Source organism: Tinamus guttatus, unplaced genomic scaffold (genome assembly GCF_059628265.1).
Source record: "Tinamus guttatus ecotype Peru unplaced genomic scaffold, ASM5962826v1 Tinamus_guttatus_pri_ptg000083l, whole genome shotgun sequence".
NCBI lineage: Eukaryota > Metazoa > Chordata > Aves > Tinamiformes > Tinamidae > Tinamus > Tinamus guttatus.
The window spans coordinates 4,502,349-4,523,184 of NW_028288617.1; the positions used below are offsets into that span (position 1 = coordinate 4,502,349).

Sequence of the window (20,836 nt, forward strand, 5' to 3'; positions counted from 1 at the left end):
GGCTTTTAACTGTCAGTGTTATTTTCCCTTGCTGAAACAAGGACACTGAAAAAGAGATGAGAACAGACAATGTAGCTGGAAGGTAGATGTCACACAATAGCTTTAGTACCTGCTCTAAAAGGGCTCCTAGCAATCTGTGTTTAAATAAATGACAATCATTTCTAAGATTATGTTTCATTAAATAATCTTTATTGTATGGAAAGGTACACAGCCTTTCTTCCAGAATTTTGAGGCTTAGATGGCTCAACTTGAATACAGTTATTATGATGCAGCACTTGCACACAAAATATTCTGATACGCTTCTGGATGGGCTTGTATGTCTGTGTATGCTTCAAGGGTTCTTTTTTGTTTTGTTTGTTTTATGTCATTCTTACCTTGATTGAAGGATACGGTCCAGCCATAAGCACGATATGAAAACATTTCTATACATATTCGTCATACAATCTTGAATGATAATAAAGCTTGTGTATCCAGGGAAACTATGTAACTCAAGTTTATTTATAAAAGGTGGTATTCGAAGGACTGTTGGAAACATTCACATTACTTTTTAGGGCTGAGATGTGACTCTGACCTCAACTTTGTTAGAAAAAAAGTCTTTGCTAATACTAATATATTTTACTCTGACATATTTCTCTGCTCTGGTGTTTTCATACATTTATTATACCCGATTTAGGGTGTTTATTAGGGTCTTCAACTAACTAATAGAGCTCAACTGCAATTCTTTTAATTACAATGGTGCATCTTCTGAAGCAGAGGTTAAATGTTATGCAGCCCATTCTCCTATTTCCCTATTTTTCACTCTGAAAATGTTACTTGTTTCTTAAAGTTGGTAAAGGTATTCATTTCTTCTTTGGAAAATGCTGCTTCTTGTTGATGATGAAAAAGCAAAATCACAATGGCACAAGGAGGACAGAAATTTTATGGATATTTTTTACATGGAAAAGACTTTTCTGTCATGCCATTCTCACCTCTTCCTTCACTTTTCTTTGAGGGTTGAGAGTCCTTTCTTATACCGCACTTTGGAATCATTTCTGAACAATCAAAGCAACAATGACGAAAAAGCTCCTCACTCCAAGATACATCAATCAATCACCTGCATTGTTCATGGTTAGATAAAAATCTGAACGTGGAAGAACTTGAAAACTGCTTCTGGATTACTGTTGGACCTTGGTAGAACTTAAGGATTCCGGGGAAAAAAAATCCAATTCAAATAACAGCTGAATTGAGCAGCCAGATTTGGAGAACTGACCAAATATATTCAAAAATACTAGATACTGCAGTGATTATTGTGATGGACTAGACATTTCCATCAGATGCTGCAGTAACTTTTAGAACATACCTCAGTTTATTGCAGGAGGAGGTAAAGAACTAAATAGAAATGTAACCTTTTTGCCTCTTTCCTTTACATTGGCCTATATCTGCCTCACCACTAGTGTTGCACATACATGCATTTTAAGAGCAGGAGAGGACTTTGAGAGGAAGGACCTAGTGTAGAAAAGGGTAGAATTAGGTCTTGCATTAAGTCACGAATAAAAATCCATTGCTGGGGAATTTGGACACAAAGCACAAGTGCTTTTCTTTATGAATTAGCATCTACATGGAAAGATACTTAGGAATCCTATAGGTCATGTGGTATGTGTTGAAATGAAGAAGTGCATACTGCATTCATTATGACTTCTCTTAACACTGTGATGACAATATTTCCACAAAACATGGTATGCATTGTATGGCCAATGGTTTATGACTATGAATTGGTCAGCTATAACTAATTTATATTTTAAATAAATATTTTGTTAATCACTTCTCTTATTGTAACATTAAAATTGATTAAAACTTGTCTTTGCTGCATTCCAGGCTTTCACAATCAAAGTTTATGGACAGGCGATGGTTGTCATATACAGTTAAAAAGAGACCACTGAGCAAAAAGTAGAAGAAGAAAAATATAGACAGGCATTTCTGTGCAACTGAATTGAATCTTTTGGATGAAATTAGGTTACTGGCTGTTCTAATACTGTTTGTCACATATTTATTCCAATTAATTTCAATTAGGCAAAAGCAAATGAAAATTAATATTGAAACACAGATAAAGTAACCATATACAGAGACTGTGATTATCAGATGTGATTTTCATCTCAGGTGATTAGTGGAATTTGCAGAAGGTCCACTAAAAATTATAAATTATCATTTCTAAACAATCAGTTGCATTAGGTATGCTTCATGATATGACAAGCCTTAAATAATTATGCTTTAAAATTGCTAATGAATGTTGACATGTGCATAATATGTGCATCTTTGTTAAGATAATTAATAATGCATAAGAATAGAGAGTGTGCTGCTTCAACATTGAACTCTTTTCAACTCTTTCAACACTGAACTATTTTATATTTCAGAAAGTTTTACCACTATCATCTTTAGAAATACATACTTTTGTTCCCATTTTATGGAGGATTCCTTGCTAAATTTTAAATTGCGCTCTCGTGAATTAGGAATTGCAGACTACAGGAAGAAACAGTCTGGACCACAGCCCAGTTGGATAGTTTTCTAGCCCTTTAGTCCTTCCATCAAATAAGATCTTCATCATCCTTTGGCTATATTATATATTATTATAATATATAATATAATATATATTATATTATATACTGCTATATAATGCAGTCCCTTACTGCATTATATGTCTTTTAGCGTGAATGTAGCATCAGTAATTCATAAAAATCCATGGGGAATTCATGTATGTTTGTAATGCTTCTGAGACAGATGTTTTACTAATATCAGTTTACTTCGGCGTTGGGAAGATATAGAAAGAAGAAATAGAAGAAGGGAAGAAATAGAAAGTCCATTTCTATTTAAAAGTAGGTGAAATGGAGAAAAAATTCTTCATCCCTACAGTCAGTGATTATGTTTCTTAAATCAAGATAATTTATCCGACAATATTATTATTTTCTGTCTAATTTAGCCTATTTTAACACTGGCCAGAATAATTGGATGAAATCATGTTTAAATGTTTATTTCTTTTTAAAGAGAGAATAAGATCATAAAAGATCATAGAAGATAAACCTGGAGGTTATCTTCTGTGCTAGATCTTTAGTGACTCCAAAACCACTACTTCTTCTTGTTCCTTCTTTCTCCAAAATTAGCCTAGGGAGCTTCTGTTTCAGTACATCAGTGTTCTGAACCTGTGTGTTCAGAACTTTGGTGCTTACAATTAAATCAAAAACGACCTTCCTCTGACAGTCGTTAAAGGCGTTTCCTTTTCTGCACCAAAGAAATGTATGAAAAGTAGTCCTTTGAAAAAACTGAAAAGAGGTGCCTCCATTGGGCACCTAATGAAAGTACAGGGTAAGTGTCTAAATGAAACTGACTGTTTCCCAGGAAAGATCAAGATTAAACATAATTTACTAGGCATTTGCCTTTCTTTACATATTCCAATGAGAAATGTCACTTATACACTATCCATACCAATAATTATGGTACTGCTTTCACATTTTGGTCCAGAATTTTTAATCTCCTGTTTTCCTTTCTGTTCTGTTTATGAAGGTCAGAAGAGCTGGTGTGATTTTTGTATCTCTCTTGCTGTTTATCTAACTCTTATACTCGATGCTTGCATACAGTTTTTGTGTCTTTTAGCTTATTTCCTATCCTGACAGCAATGTTTTATTTCTCTGGAGCAATAAGTCAATGTAAAGATAGCCAATGCTGGGCTTAGCCATTTTCTATCTCTGCATGAAAAATGCATCTTTCATCTCTTATTTAAATATTTGGTGATTAATTTAACATAGTCAGTGTTCTTTTTTGTGACCCATGTAAAAAGATACATTTTATAGCTGGTTGATCCTCCATGCATTTGGATTTATCCTTTCTGAAAGCTTTGTATTGTTCTGTTGTATTTTTTTTCTCCAGTACATTTTATGTCATGATCTTTATGGTAAACAGTATCCTAGTAACAGAAGTAATTGGCTCAGAAAAAAATATTAGTTTGCATTATATTTCCAACAAAGAAAAAAACTGGAGGCAAGATCACAAATATCTGACACACGCAGCCTGCAACTGTGGACTAGGAAAGGCTGGGAAGGGAAACACCTGGTATTTAATGCATATAAGTCGTTAGATTTTTGCTCCAGAGTAAATTAAAGACACTGATGGGTGTAAATTTTTATATATGAATCACTGTATCTTTAAAGGTTTTATCCAGAAGAGTTCATGAAGACAGTGAAATGACTAAAATAATTATTTTGCAGTCCTCTAAGTTCCTTGTTGAACTAGGATCTTGTTGCTTAAATTCTCTCTGGGGACACACTCAGACATGTGATAATACAGAATATTAAAGAAATATAATAATTAATTTTATCCCCAATATGGTGCAAGATAAACATTTGAAACTTAAGAAACAAACTGTAATAAAAGGTTTGCATATTGAAGCCCAAAATAATTTTTCATGTATAATTCAGTGCAGTTTATTTGCTTGGCTAAGAAGTATTTCAGCAAGACACAATAAAATGGAAAATGTAGGATAAATTTATAACAATGTAGAATTTTTAACATGCTAGGTAGCTCTATACTACAGGAGAGAACAACAGCTATGTACTAAATGGCATAGTATTTCTTTCTGTTGAGCAACTGAGTTCAGTTTTCTTTTAGTCCAGTTCATTCAAGACAACTATAATCAATGTTAACAGAAAAGGTAAATTGTAAATGATCTTAATTTACTGTTGGCTAAACTCTATTATCTTTGAAATATCTCATGCTAGCGCAATAATTAAAATGTTGGCATACAAAATGATTAATATGACCTTAAAAACAAATTGCTTGACCTGTATAATGATGGCACTTCTTTTAAATACATTCAGTAGTATATTTCCTCCTGATTTGCACAGCATGCTGGAGACAAAAACAATAAAGGTCAGAGATAAAAACCCAAACACTCAAACAAATAAATTTGGTGTCTTAAATGAGGATTTCAGTGAAATTTAGGCATTTTATAGCAAAATTCTGATTGTGAAGCTCAACATTCAGACAATATTGGAATAATTTAAATTTCATACATTCCTTACTGTTTAAGATAACAAGACACAGAAGTGAGATTCAACTATCTAAATGCAGATATCCTAAGAATCTAGTTATGCTGGTTATCCTAGGCTTCCTTTTTCTAGTCTATGAAACAAACGAACAAACAAACAAAATTCTTAGGCTTGATTCATCTCATCTTCAAGGAGACACACAAGCTAAACTAGACACATCTTGATTTTCTCTTCCTCAGGTAGAAATGGAGGCTTTTTCAGCTTTAGCTATCTACTTTGTACATGTCTACACTTAAGTAAGATAAATCTCAGCCCTGGAACTGTACCTCTGCCTTCACTGACTCATTTCTAAACCCTTCTAGAGCTACAGACAAGGTTGTGCCAATGACATCTGAGGACTCTAATCCTATTTGAGAATATTCCTGACACACTACTAGAATTAGGTTCTTCCTGCACACATACAGTTTTCTTTCAAATCTTGGGATCGGGATGATGATTCTTCTGTGCATTTCCTCCTTGACATTCTCCTGGACAAGACATAAAAATAAAACACAGCACCCAGAAGAAACTGGCTGGAGTGCGAAGGGAAGGAGAAGTGTAAGCACACTCTCTGCCTTGCCGCTGAAAGCTTTGCTGTTCTGAAGTAAAGAAACATAGATTAATTGCATCAGGGAGCAAGTAATGGAGACAGAAAATGACCTTGTAGTCATAGGGTTATGTCTCGCTCTATTCCAGAGGCAATCATTGTACTTTGATTAAAAAATGCTTACTCAGGCCTGAAGTTTTGTAACAAAGATATCATCACAACACAGGTGAGTGCCCTTAGCACTAGGGAACCTCACCCTCTTCCTAGCTCCCTGGATTATAAATTGCTACTCAGTGGCACAGCTTCAACAGGAAGATGAAGAGTGATTTTTTTTTTTTTCCTCATTCCTTATCTCCAAACATATGCTTTTTCACAGATCTTGACTTCAACCCTCAACTTCTTGCTGACATTCTTGCCTCCTCTGAACTGGTGTGCAGATGCATTCTGTGATGAGCTCTGCAGCCTTCGTTTTTTTTTTTTTTTTTTTCAGATTAAGCACTACATCAGGATATATGACAGTTCCCCTATGCTGCATGGACTCCATCCTTTTTCCCTGGAAGAGAAAGGCTATCCAATATGGAATAAAACTGTGGCTAGGGCCTGCAACTGGTGTCAGGAGCTGAAAAGCATGCCCAAGGCATCAGCTCGTAGGCATACGCCAAGTCCTCTGCAAAACATCATTATTGTACATCTTTCATGATTACTTACCTCTTCTGTGTTGTCAGATTAACATAATTACAAGAGCCACTATCAAGAAAAGTTTTAGTACATTGAGAATGAAATATAAAAAGGGCAGGGATTATTTAAGCTACAGGATATGTTAGAGGGACAATGACTTACAATTCTCTCAGAAGAGGTTTTTATTGACAGCAAGATTTCAGTGAACAGCAAAAATTCTGCTCCAATTTGCATTGTCTTCAAGACATGAAAGGAACTATAGCATTAATCAATCAGCCTTAGGAGGCTCATACAGCTGCCTTTCTACTCTCCTCTCAGAGATTAAGGCCAGAGTCTGCATGTTAACAGCCAGTAAACTTGATTTTATCATATAATACCCTCCCTTTTGCCCCCAAAAAGGTTTGCATCCACAAAGCAATCTTCTACAAATCTGTCAAGCCAAGCTTTTTAGAAGAAAGTACATTTCCCAACATGGGTCTGGCTAGCAAAGAGGACAATCACATGAGATGTGTCAAACTGGATGGGTACTTATATATATATATGTGTATATATATATATACACATATATATATATATATGTGTGTGTATATATATATATATATATATATATATATATAAGAAGAGCACCCTTCACATCATCTGGTAATGAGTGTCTGATGGGCAGAATAAGTATCTGCAGCATTCATATAGTGCTCATTATAGTTACATTAATACAGCTATCTAAAGTCCAGCAAAACAGTTCTGTCACTGTCATTAATTTCCAGAAAGGACAGAATGCCATCTAGCTGCTGGGGACGGCCTCTCGCAAGTGAATTTTGTTGAAAGATAATCAAAGAGGGTTGTCATTCATTGACATAAATCTCAGTATCAAAGAGGATTTCCCTTTATTTTTATAAGTATTACAGGAGAGAGGGCTGGAGCACCAAGCTGATCCTTTTGCAGAATACGTTTTCCAAAAGCCTATTGAGTGATGAGATGTCACCGGATAACTGTGCCTTTCATATATATCAGATAGTGAGATGTTAGGATCTAAAAATGGCATTCTAACAATACCCCGGAGCTTAAGCAGTTATATGGACAGGGATAATAAATTGCTTCCCCATGCTTTACATATGATAGTGTAAAATTATTAAAGACCAATTGGCACATTTTGCTAAACCTGATTATTTTGTCTTTTTTTGAGGGGAGGAGAATTGCACCGAAGATAAAATTTAGAAAGTAATGTTAAAGAAGTTCTTATATATAATACAAACTTCTGATAACCTTTTTTATTTGCTCTCTTCAGGCAATCCATTTTTGTAGGTGGATTTAGGGAGGAGGGTTTCATTAGCTTACAGTGAAAATCATATTAAACCAAGGTTATTCTCCTGCAGCCCAGTTTGAGTCTGTAAGTCTTTTGAGATGCTTTGACTCAAATATATTGTAATAAGTATTGTTACTCAAAGCCACTTGATATCAAATCCAGTTAAAATAAATGCGACAATAGAATGTTCTATCTTATAATTTCTCAGTATTTTTTCAAATGAATTATGTGAGAGAAAATATTCTTCACATAGAAAGGTTTTATTATTTAATAAAGTAGAATAAATTATATTGGAGCTTTTTTTTACAGTTGGGTTGGCCATATACACTGAACTTTTTCTTTCAATATAGTTTCTCTTTTCAGTAGAAATACACAAGACACAACTCTGTTGCAGGTGAGACTAATATTAATGTACACAGGGAATCTAGTACGATTAAATGAATAACCCCATTTTTAAAAATATCTAAGAGATGCTATGCAAGCATCACAACATCTATGATCCAGATCATCCAAGATCTGCAAAAATTGAAAATTTTGATCATAGAATAATTAATCTAGTTTTTATATTGCTAGCTACAACAGTAAAGATGTGAATGGGAGTCAAAATCAGCACCTTCCCATATGCATAAGAAGGCATGCTGAAGCTCACGGCTTTCAATACTAGACTAGCAGATTCAAGCTATCTTGAATAGTCTTAAACACAGTTTGTAGCATCCCTTGACTCCTATGTTTGATCACTGTGAAAAAGCAAAATGGTAGCATAAAATATGACAGCATACATGAATTTAGACTACAGGATTTTTGCAGCTGTTCTTGCTTTCTTTTTTTCTTTTTTTTTTTTTTATCTTTTTATATATCAGTTAATATCTCCATTGCCCATGTATCTGAACCACCAGATCTCACATTACTACAAGGCGAGGTGAAACTATTGCTGGTGAGTTACAATTTCCTTAGAGCTCTGAAGGATACAGATCATGTTCATTTAGTGCCTTGCAAACTTCCAGATAGATTTCCCTGTGCTGACACATACCTCTAAAAACCTGTATATCAATTTTTAAAAGCCAGGAATATATGACCTCCAGACCCAGAGGAAGAAATATTTAAAATACTCCATGTGGTCCCTCATATCTGCTAAAAGAATAAAACTTTGAGAATAAATATAATTAGAAAAATGTTATTGTTATCTTTCTCTGAATCCCTACTGCACATTTTTTTTTCTAGCTATCTGTGCTCTCTCTTCTTGGTCCCAATCCTACACATGCTAAATGGTAAGCACAACCGACCTGCAGATCTGAAGTTAAGGATACCTTTATATAGTCTAGTTTTTCAGGTGCTAAACATATTGTAGAAAGGTGACCTATTGACTAGGAAGTTCACCTTTACCAGTTCATCACTTTCAGTATTCTTTGTTCTTTCAAAATTCCCAGAAAATAGTTATCCTTCTTTGGGCACAGATGAAGAACTGACAAACAGAGAATTAAATTACTTGCTCAGGGTCACATAGGGACTCTGACAAACTGGGATGTGAATCCAAAGCTAGATATTGATAAAAAATACTGCAGAGAGATACACTTTCCTCTGAAGCTGAACTCCCAATTTAAGTTGATGCATTCTACAATCAAGCATCATGCTACAATATAGATGGCTACTTAAATGGAAGACTGAAAGTCACAGCCTCCAAGTAAAATAGCAGCACTTTCTTCTTGAGTCTTTCTGATTAATAAACTATGATTCATGCATAGACCATCAATTACTTGTTGTGAAAAACAAACATTTTTCCTTGTTACACCAGGCAATGCTTTTGCAAAAATGGTATATTGTGCTTGTTTTATTTTGCGGATAAAGAAGACTGCTTTAATTACTATGCTCTGACACGCTGTCTCCAAAACAGAAGGTACAGTATTGGAAGGAATAATGCATTTAAAATGTATTTGCAAAGGATTATTCCTCTAGATATTAAATGAAATAGCATGTGCGTAGAGAATGGAAAAGAAAAGTTTTATTCTTCATGGAATCTTTATTGAAGGAATAATCAAAAAAAATGGAGTTAAGATTAATTGATTACATCAAAATATTAAATAGATGTTAGCAAAGCTGAATCTGCGCTGCAAACAAAAAAAATGTATTATTAAGGGTGTCCTGGGTGTGTTTTAATAACTTAATCCCATAATGCACAGTTGATCTTTGATAGACTTCAAGTAGAAACAAACAGGAAGTTAGGAAAGTCAAGGAGATCTGAAAACTACACAAAGAACAATCTTTATTTTTTGGTAGACTAGGAGCAAAGTAGCCATAGTGATTAATATGACAGTTAAATGTTAGGACAGAACAGGAAAAATAGGTTAAAAGGATTAAGATGTGGATATTTTTAAAAAGGAGAATAGAGAGATGATGCCAAAACCAGGGAGGGCACAAAAGAAAGGCCATATTCAGTGAAGAAATCAAAGTAGTAGAAAAATAAAATACTATATTTGACATTTTAGTCAGACAGCACAGACTAGCTGCTGTGTCTAACAGAACAAACCGTTATTGCAGGTGCAGAAAGAAAAGAAATAATAGTAACAGCATCTTCCTAAGGAAAAGTAGATGTGGATATTCTTGAGAATATCCACTAAGATTCCTGTCAAGGTCACAGCCAAGCAACTGTGAGAGGAAAGAAAAAAAGATCCAAGAGCATAAACACCTCATCTGAATTACTACTACATAATTAACAAATGTATTTTTGCCTATATGATTCCGCAGGAGTGTTAGTTTGAAACATTTATGTAAACTAAACCCGAACCATGAGACCTGCAGAAAAACATCCCTGCCCTGGCCTCTCTGCCCAGGCAACCTGCACCCATCCACGAGTTGGGCTGCTCCTAGGGCTCAGCTCACGTAAGCCTGCAGGGCAGCAGGGCTGTAGGGATTGAGGGACCAGCACGATGCTCTGGTGGCTGCTTGGTCTGAATGTCAGGGAATGGAAATCTGGGCTGTGTGGATCCTACCTTGAAGTAGAGAGACAGCTAAAATGCACTTATGATGAAACTTGTGATCTCTGTTTCTAAATTTATGCTGTGATTAAATTTATTCAGTAATTTATTCAGTAATTAAAGCAAAGGGAAAGTTCTGCTGAATGATGGCCGACATTCTAGATACAATATATATAGTTCTGAGCAGTTATCAAGGAAATATCCACAGTGTGTAACTTTTTCAGCAGACACATAATTTTGCTACCTGCAGACAGCTTGCAGGACACATACTTGAGTAAAGATACACAATCATAAGTACAGGGTGGAACATCAGAAATAGGACTTCAAAGAAAGAGTGCAATATTCCCCAGGACACTCACTTGAATACTGTTAAGAATGAAATTTTTAATTAAACTGCAGCAAAAAAAAAAAAAATCAAAGAGGTACAGATTTTACAAAGAGAGAGTTATACGATATATAGCCATACATTTTTATAGGACGGGCTTCAACAGTTCCCAAGAACTGGGTCACAATCTTAATGCTGGCTAACTGAAGCTTGGTTGCGTTATTACCAACCAAGATCATTTTTACACTAGGGATGTGCTAATACTACTAAACAGATTTTAATGAACTGGAATGCCGGAATTAACCATTTTTTTTCTGGCAAGGAAGGAGTCACCTTCTGTTATCAGGCACCAAATCATTTTAGTGTTTTGTTGCTATGCTCTTCTCCTTTTACAATCTACTGCAGAAAATAGTTTGGCTGAGTGGAAAGAAAATGTGGCTGAATAAAATGTAAATAAAAATGGATACAGAAATTAGTCCTGAAATACTGTAGATGTCCCAAGGCCTCATCAAGAACTCAGATACAGTTATATTAGGCTTTTGGGAAGATGTAGCACTCAAGAACAGGTTTAATTCTCACGAAATGGTAGATCCTATTTAGATAGCTTAAAACATGGCAAAAGTATTTAAAATGAGACCCTCAATTTTACTTATTCAGGATGCAGCTTGCACTCATCAGTGGAAGAATAAGTATGGCAGGTAAATTATGAAAGACACTGTTATAGTGTGAATGTGGAATTCAGATTGCAAGCTTGGACTGAATCTTTCATTGGGTAAACAGGTTAAGAGTCTAAGAACATGTCTAAACTAGTAATATAGAAAGAGGTATATTTGGTATGCATCTATGCCTGGAGATTTCTGGTGCACAGCGAAGTACATTACTGATACACTGGAAGTGTTCTCTCTCTTCTGAAACAAAGACTGATGCCAAGAAATAGCACATTAGCTAGGGAGTACCATTTCCAGTGTGGGTGTAAGGACCACCACTGTGCATCTCTCTAGGTTTGCATGGCACATGCAACATTAGATTGTTGGCAATCTATTGGTTCAGACAAGTACTGCTTGTTTATAGAGGTCCTTCTACAAATCTATTCTTTATCTGCCCATCATTTATCAAACTAGTCATAGATGGACATCTTCACTACTATATCTGATTATAATTTCTTAGTGCAATGCCCTACTAGTGGCGGGTAATACTTACGAAAACGCATAGGAGAGTGCATATATAATGGTCACAGTCAACAGAAGTTACAGGTAAATTCTTTCCTAGGTATGAACAAAGCTAGAGTAGAGAATATAGAAAACAATCTCCTCTGGAAAATGTCTGCAGTATACCCATTTGAAGATGTGGGTAGGCTGCCCATATGGATACATACGGTAGGTACCTATGTAGACAACCTGTGCTTCTCACTTTTATTTCAAAGACAGAAAAGATGCATTTTGACTGCCTCTTGGCACAGGATTTAAAGATGAGTCATCTTACATAATAAAAACTTCTAATTTAGTTATAAAGGTTAGTACTGAAATATGACTACATTTTAATTGTGTTTTGTTTATCCAAAATGCATCTCTGGCAGGTTTTCTTTGGACTCGTAGTCACAGTAACAAGACTGAAAGAGGGATGAGCAACACACCTGGAGCCACGGCTTCCAAAGAAGATTGTCCCATGATAACTGGTCAGGGACAGCATGTAGCGATTTGGTGTGATTATTTACTTCTTGCTGTATGACTTGGAGTATTTCATAAAAACGACTCTCCATTTCTGGAGTCAGTGGGACTTTCTCTTCAGGGTCTCTGGAGAGATCGAAGAGTAGTGGGGGATCATGATGTGTGACAGACCTTCCAGAGCAAAAGCAAACATGAGAATCATAGCAACCATTGGAGTCTTCAGGATTAAAGTTTGGAGTGAAGAAGATGATTTTCCAAACAGAATCACCTGCAATTTACAGACATAAAACAGTTGATGAAAAGAGGCAGACTGAAGCTCACTTAATGTTAAGAAAATCAAATTTATACCACAGGAAATCAGTCTCTCAGTTCAACCTCACTGTGTACAGGCACTACAACATACTGAAATAGCAAAATAAAGCAAAACAGAGCAGTTGTCATACTACACAAATATATGATTCTGATCAATTCATTTCTTTGGAATAATTCTATTAAATCACAGAAGACTTGAAGTGGCATTATGTTTTATATAAACAGTGCTAAGATGACCTGCATACATCTAAGACTTATTAAAATGGAACTTTACCACTTGACCACATCTAGACATTCCTGGGCTATGACTATTGTTCACTTTGTGAACCAAAATCCATTTCATGTTTATCTTATTTTCTCCTAGGCTCCTTTTTTAATTAAGCCAAAACCTTTGGTATGTTCTTAGACCACAGACACCTTGATACAGAGACTCCTAATTTATGAAATGTGACGACATGAACTGAACCTAAGTTCTGTCTCATGCTACATGCTTCTGCAAAAAACAAACAAGTGCTAGGGTGGTATAATTGTGAGGTGGAACTCTCCTTTTTAGTATGAGAATCAGATCTAAAAAGAAGGTGTATTGGAGAACCTGAAAATACTTAACAGGAAAGAAATCAAACAACAAATGTCTAACATTTTGCTCAAGCACCACAGAGCAGATAATAATTTTAAGGGAAGTATGTAGGTACAGTTCTCCAAAAACACACTAGAGAATAAAAGAGTCACAATCCATGCTTTATTCTTAATAAAAGTGGGATACTAAATAGCTGAGGTCTCGAGGCTAGGTCTATAATTACTGATTATTTATTCATTTGAATGTATACAGATATAAAAAATTCATATTCATTAAGGTTCACTCAGTACTCTAATGCCAAAACTATTTTCTTAACACTGTTAAGTTCACAGAAAATTTGTTAATCTAATAAAAAGTAGGCCAGTATGGATTTATATGTGCTGTAGTGGTTAATATTTATTAACTGAGTCATGAGTATAACAGAATGGAAATACTACAAAAATGAGGGAAAGACAGACATAACCAGTATCACATGCTGTAACTACCTCATACTTTACTTTCAAAGACAAAAACGAGCATAAAGAAAGACATGTTTCAGTAGAAAAAGAAAGTCACAGGTTGCAGTCCTAGTCTATAGCATGATTTTAGAAGACAGTATGTGACCTCAAGATTCTTTACAGCTTCTTCTATCCTTCAGCATTTTTCACCTTGTAAGAATTTTTACCTTTAGGAACCTATTCAGTGTTAGAATCTGGAGACTTCCAGTTCACTTAGTTTGCACTTATATTTGGGTTGGAGGGGTGAAGGTTGTTACACGTTAGACTGGAAAAAATGCTCTGAACATTGCTTGGAAGTCAGCAAAGAGGAGGGAGTTTTAAAGGCTGATAGTCTCGCACAGACAACAGGACATGGCACTCTTTGAAAGGCTCTGAAGGCTCTCACTGTGACAGCAAGCAGAGCACATGCATTCTGGGGGATGGGAAAGGGGAAAGGAGAAGAAAGGAGAGGGAAGGATGTCTTCCTTCGTCTACTTTTCCAGTAACATTTGAAAGGTCAGTTTGAAACTTGAGTTCTTTGCTGTTTTCACATGGTTAAAAATAAACAAATACATTCCCTTAAATCTCATTGAACTTACGCATAGACTCTTGTCCAGAGCAAGTATATGCCTCATTTCCTGAGACTTAGATCTTGCATTCTGAGAAAGAATACCAAATATTTCTTCAGGCTTTTTTAAAGTGTTTAATTGGCAAGGTGGACAACGAGGAACATAAAAAGCCAATCAGTGCACTGTATGTCTTCATAGAAACGCAGTATTTAGCTCAGATCAAATTTTGTTTCAGAACTTTTCAGCATTATATGAAGAACAGAAAAAAATATATAGCTATTAAAATGTCAGCTAAAAGAAATTCCTGCAAGACTATGCATATGTGCATTGTGATCACACTGTCTTACCACAGATCTCTTTTTGAGGACACATTCCTGCTGAATGACATTAAAAAGAACTTTTTAGCCAACTTCATTATTGGGCACTGTAGTACAAGGCCAGTTCAAGGCCTTACACATAGCAAAATTAAGTAGGGAATTCTGAGTTAATGCAAGTCATTATCAGTGGCTCACACAGATAAGTATAAAGACATGGGGAAAAGAAAGTAAAAATAATTAAGTTGTACCATGACTATTTTTTCCCATGGAATAAGAAGTTATTCAGATTTGCCTTTCTCTAGAGCACATGGCATATTGCAAATGCACATGTCGAGTGGGGCACAGAACATGTATGACCTTGTATTGCATCTGAACTACATAGCTAGCTTTTTTTTAAAGAGCTGATGGTAATTTATCAGTTATGTTACTATATAATGCCATGGCCATGCTGTGCAAAACAACTCTGGGAGAGCAAAGCCTGTTGCTGTGCAGTGATCATCTGTTGCACTGCAGTGATGTTTCACTAACAGCTTCATGGGGGCTGAAGGAAGAGCAGTACAATTTAACCACTGATTTCCTAGTGATTATAAAAACTAAAGCACATCTGTCAGTGTCTGTAGCCATGGAATGGCCAGTGTAATGTACTAGGAGACATAAAAAGCTGTTAGATTTCTAATCTGTAAAGCTGATGAACTGTATAAGGCCGGATACTAAAAAGACAGAGTTCTTTCCCAGGGTCTCTTAGCTGGTATAAAATTTCATTTTGTCAGAGGGCTAACCAAAAGGATCAAATTAATCTCTTCGCAATTAAGAATACCTGTGTTCTGCAAACCATCTGAATAGTGAGCTCTCTTGTTATATAAAGATAACTATTTGCCTTTTCCTTAGTGAAGGCATTAGGAGAATTGCCAGGACATCCCCCACACAATAAAGTAGACCAGGTCCCTTCTAAAATACACCAGGCAAGCCCTAATACTGCAGTGCCCCTCAAGCCCCTTTACAGATGCTTCCCAGATACTTTAAATAGCATCCATTTTTTCCTGCAAAGCTCCATCTTGATGAATTTTCCAACAGTTTCACCTGTTCACCTGTAAGAATATCACCTTCCTCTCACTTTTAGAAAAATGAATGATACAAAAGTTGTACACGTAACCATTCTCAAATTAAAATAGATTGCAGTTAGTTCAAGCAAGTACATGAATGCAATCACTAAGAATTTGATCTCCATGTCACAGTCTTGTTCTCTTTCCTCTTTCACCCACCAGCCATCTATTCATCCTCTCATATTAATGCGGACAAACATAGCTCCAATAGATAGACAGCAGCCATGGGATCAAATAAGAGTCACTCAGTAAAACATATTAATCTTTCTAAAATGCAGTGACACTCTGGATATGGATGTCATTTCTGTTACAGTACCACTGTTCCTAATCATGGCTAAATCCTGTTTTCTGATATGCAGTTCTTGAAGTGAATAGAAACTATTGCTGTGTTGTTTTGCTGTTATATTGCTGTTATATAGTGTTATTAATTTATGGCGTCACCATAAATTAAGGCATACAATATGGTTCTATATGCTAACAATAAAGAAAACACATGTTTTTAACAGTACATACATGTCTCAGATCACAAAAATCTGTTCTTTGCATGCAATAATTTTTAGCTTTATTCTTCTTTTGGTGAAAATCTATGTTTTTTAGATACTTGTTTTAAGTATCTTGGTATCTTGCAATATTATGTTGTTAAATCAGTCTAAAGAAAGCATATGATGTCCCAATTTAGGTGGAAAATAGCTGAATGATATTCAAAGGCATAATGTTAGTTTATGAGAATTGAGTTGTGGCTAGAAAAGTCTTGCATAAAGCACAGTGCAAAACATGAAGCATTTGAAGTAAAAAATATGAAGAAAAATAGTAATAGCAGTGATGTTCAAATCTTATGTATTTGAAACTGCAATGTTAAATATCTGCTAAAACATAGAGGATTGTAGAATGCTGTATATCTAATTATCATATTGAGCAACTGCTGAAGGAAAAATACACAGCGAAACAAGACACAGTGAAACCATGCTCAGGTTCTGGAGACAAGAGAGAAACCTCTTGATTCAGCTCTTGTGCGAGTTAGTGGATGTGATTTAAAATTTTGTGGAATGAGAAGGTTCTCCTTAACTCTGTTCAAAAGTGAACTTAATCCACTAAACAGTAGCAGCTGAAAAAGAATTATCTTCCTGAAGTCTTTCTCATCTTCAGAAGGAATTCATTGATCATTTCCACAGTTTTCTTTAATTCATGAGGAAACTCCCAAGTGGGAATGTATGCACTGTATTAACAGAAACATGGAAGTACATGATACCCTAGAAAATGTTTCCATCCATGGTAATTTGATAGACACAATGCAGACACCTGCTAAAGAAATTAGTTCAAGAGTCTCCTCACTTTATATATAATTTTCAGTTCATACATGCACCAGTCGATACCATACTGAAGACAAGATAATGTTGTCACAAACAGAACTACTGGTCATTTTCCAAGCTATATTTGAAGATCCTTGAAAAATGAAAAACTCTGTTTTATTGTTTGTGAGGGAAATAGTATTGATTTGCATGTACTACTTTTCCACTGGAGTCAGTATGAAATACAGCTAACAACTGAGAGCGCCAGACACTTCAGAACGTGACAAGGCATAAGCACTTTGCCAAAGACGTCAAAAAAAAGGTATGCAGATTTTTTTTCTACTGTCCTTTCTGTCCTCCAAAAAACATGCATTTTATTAATAAAAAGGAAATTGACGACAGTCATTCTTTCTTTCATAAAGTGGATGCAAACATCTTGAGTGAAATGACCAGATCTGCAAGATTCAGACAGTTTTATTGATACTGAGGCAAACATAAGAGATCAATACGGAAAGGAATATTAAACAATTTCTGCAAATATTTTAGACAAGTTTGAACCAACCAGGAAGAAAGCTATCCACAGGAATTTGCTCATGAATGGCTCTCTCCATCCAGCTTTCAGAATTTTGATGTTAAAAAGAATTTTAAGGAACACAATGCCAAATAGTTAATCTGGAAATTGGAAGTGAGTTTAATCTTTATATGGCAAGGGTTATAGACAATGATAAGGAATTTAAAAGGCACTAACCAGGTGGCATAAAAAGAGTTAAATTTAAAAGATAGGGTGAGGGTAGGGGGGAGAGAGAGAGAGAGAGAGCCTCTCCTGGCTCCTGAGAGCTTAGATAATTCTGAGGTCAGGTTTTGACATTTTAACCTGGCTTACTGTGCAAGAAATTTTAAAGTCTTTTTAAAAAACGAGAAGCTTTATAAAACTTCATTCAGAAAAGTCAATAAAAGGTTCAAAAGTATTTATAGTTTGGCCAGTGGCCCAGCCAAAACAAAAAGTTTTGGAAAGAGAAACAAGAGAAACCTTCATAAAACTTTTATTTTACTTTTCCTCTACTTTTGTTATTTAAAAATAGAAATAATGCATTCTTTAAAAAAAAAAAAAAAAAAAAGGGTGATGTCTCTTTTACTTGATGACATAGGCTCTGGTATCCTAGGCCAGGATTCCTGATATCCAGAAACCAAAAACTATGTACAATGGTACACTGCAAAAAACATCAATTTCCTGTAAAGGAGGTCACTATTTCAACTTAACCCAAGGAACTAGAACTATGATTAGGAATAGAGGAAATACATACATATATACATACACTTATATGTGTGTAATATTACATTTTTTTAAATATGTATACACATATAAATAAACATATAAATTTATGTACATGTAAAGAATTATTTTATTTTATTTTATTTTATTTTATTTTATTTTATTTTATTTTATTTTATTTTATTTAGCTTTCTCTCCTGGAGTAATAGGTGAATACTGGTAAAGAATAGAGCCGTGAAAGTTGCAGGGTATAAACAGCTCTAACTGATAGCCTAACAACTCTGCCTCCACTGTCACAGAGTACAGTCAAGAAAAAACCGTAAGAGTGTGTGCCATGCTTGTCAGAAGAAACACTTTTCTACCTGAAATATTGTTAGCAGAAATGTGTATCAGTTGATTAGGTCAATTTTCCTGAGCTGGATATAAACAATTTTATGTCTGTTCAAGCTAGAAATGTTTTTCTCCTTTTCTCAGTTATGTTATTTCACACTTGCCAAATAAGAACGACATACTGTGTCACCCAAATTCAACTGCAGCTGCTCTGATGTGAGATTCCGATAGCAAATTAAAATATATTATGAAACAGTTCAGGTAAATGACACTTGATGCCTTTTCTGCTTCTTCCAGCTGTTGTGTCTGGAGGACACAAGCCTTTTTTGACCATTCTTCTCAGTTCTTTTATGACGCTGGTCTATGAAAAAAAATGTATGCTATATTGCAGAAATGAAACATGCTTTTTATTTCATGATCTGATCTTATTTCCCTTATTATAAATAAAGGTTTATTATACACCCTTATTACTTATATACCCTTAAGTGATTATCTGCTGATTTAAAAGAGAAATGGCACTAATCAAATTAGATAATCTTAAAATTCCCAGTCAGAAAATTCAAACTTCAAAAGGAAAAAGGCTTCCATTGTATCATTCCTGATACTTAGCAAAATATTCACATTTGACACATTGTGAAATGGTGGTAGGTGCTTCTAATTCTCAGTTCAAGGTAATTGGTAGGATTTACTGTTCATCAGTATACTGTTCCGTAGTATGCAATCTGACAATTTGGTAATGTCATCTAATTTGTATATCTGCAATATTGAGTTATTTGTATACATTTGTATAACCTTCATTGAGCCTGCTTCTTCACTTTGTTGAAAGTCTGCTTTAGAGATAGAACTGAGGTGTCTGGGTGATAAGACTGACTGGCCTTGCTGCCCCTACCCAGGCCCCCATTTCAGCCCAGCCTGGGCCTGTCAGCAGCAGGGACTCCATGATGACATGTAAGTACCAGCTCACGGCCCTATCCTGGACCTAAGTTCTAGCCTTGCTTCTAGATGGTCTCATCTCCTGTTGCTCCTGACCAAACGCTGTAGATGACCTTTGACCTGAATCAAAGTCTTCCTTGGTAAGGCTGACCTTACCTAGTCAGGGACCCTGTCACCAGCAATCAGTTCTGGCCATCCCTCTCGGGTATTACAAGACTGTGTCCTGGTCATTGAGGGCACTGCTGGTACTGCTGGTTCTGGGGTCACAATTGGCTCCTGGCTTATCCCTTCACAAGGAACCACCCTACTCATGCTGGTCCTTGACAAGAGATAACTAGCTACAAACCAGTCCAATCCATACTACAATTACCTGTAAATGCTCTGTTTGAGTCACGAGAATTAATGATGTTTTTAAAACGATATTGTTGTTTTTCTTTCCAGCTCTCTGTGTAATTACTGCCTAGTGACCTTTATGACTCAAATGTAAGGTTTGACCTTTTGCTCCCTAACTGCAAAATAACTGCAAAAGTAACTAAGAAGAAACCAAAGATACTAGGAGAGCTTGCACGCATTAACATTATAGAACGTCCAATAAAACTATTGTTCTCGTGGTCTTTCAAGTAATCATTTTTGGATTGAAACAGTACCTTGAATCACAGAGCCAAACTTCCTGTTACTCTAGCGTCCTCTAGTCCACCTAACTTTCTAAGAACAAATACCTGCTTGTGAAAGATCCCCGAAAGTTCAGAAACAGGGTCAAGTATCTTCTCCTCTCAAGTGTATGCAAAGTCTGCATGTTTAACTGAATGGCTAGAAAATACAGGGAAAAGCTTGAGAAATATTAAATAAATCTTCATTTTTCAAATAGTCTATTTGTGTACATTATCTTAACAAGTCTTACTCAGCCTTAAGAATCACTCAATGACCTTCGAAATATTGTTGAAGTCCACTCTGTGCTATGCTGAGTACAACTGAAATGACCTTGCTTATGCAATGTCCATCTTCTTTTCCTTCAAATATATGCATTTTGCTCTGTTCCAGTCACCAAATAAGAACAGAAAGATAATTTTGGATGCTTCAAATTAATTTCCTTTTTGTCATTTAGTTCATC

The 20,836-nt window shown here is 35.5% G+C and overlaps 1 protein-coding gene across 3 annotated transcripts in view; it reads right to left on the reverse strand.

The window, feature by feature from the left end:
- Positions 1–12,399: 12,399 nt before the first annotated feature.
- The window catches only part of STS (steroid sulfatase), a 101,744-nt gene continuing 93,307 nt past the window's right edge, over positions 12,400–20,836 (reverse strand). For all 3 annotated transcript variants that reach the window (XM_088520245.1, XM_088520244.1, XM_088520246.1), the window contains one exon: positions 12,400–12,814. In XM_088520245.1, coding sequence (XP_088376371.1) covers positions 12,432–12,814 — 383 coding nt within the window. In that variant the 3' untranslated portion in view covers positions 12,400–12,431. The remainder of the gene's footprint in view (positions 12,815–20,836) is intronic.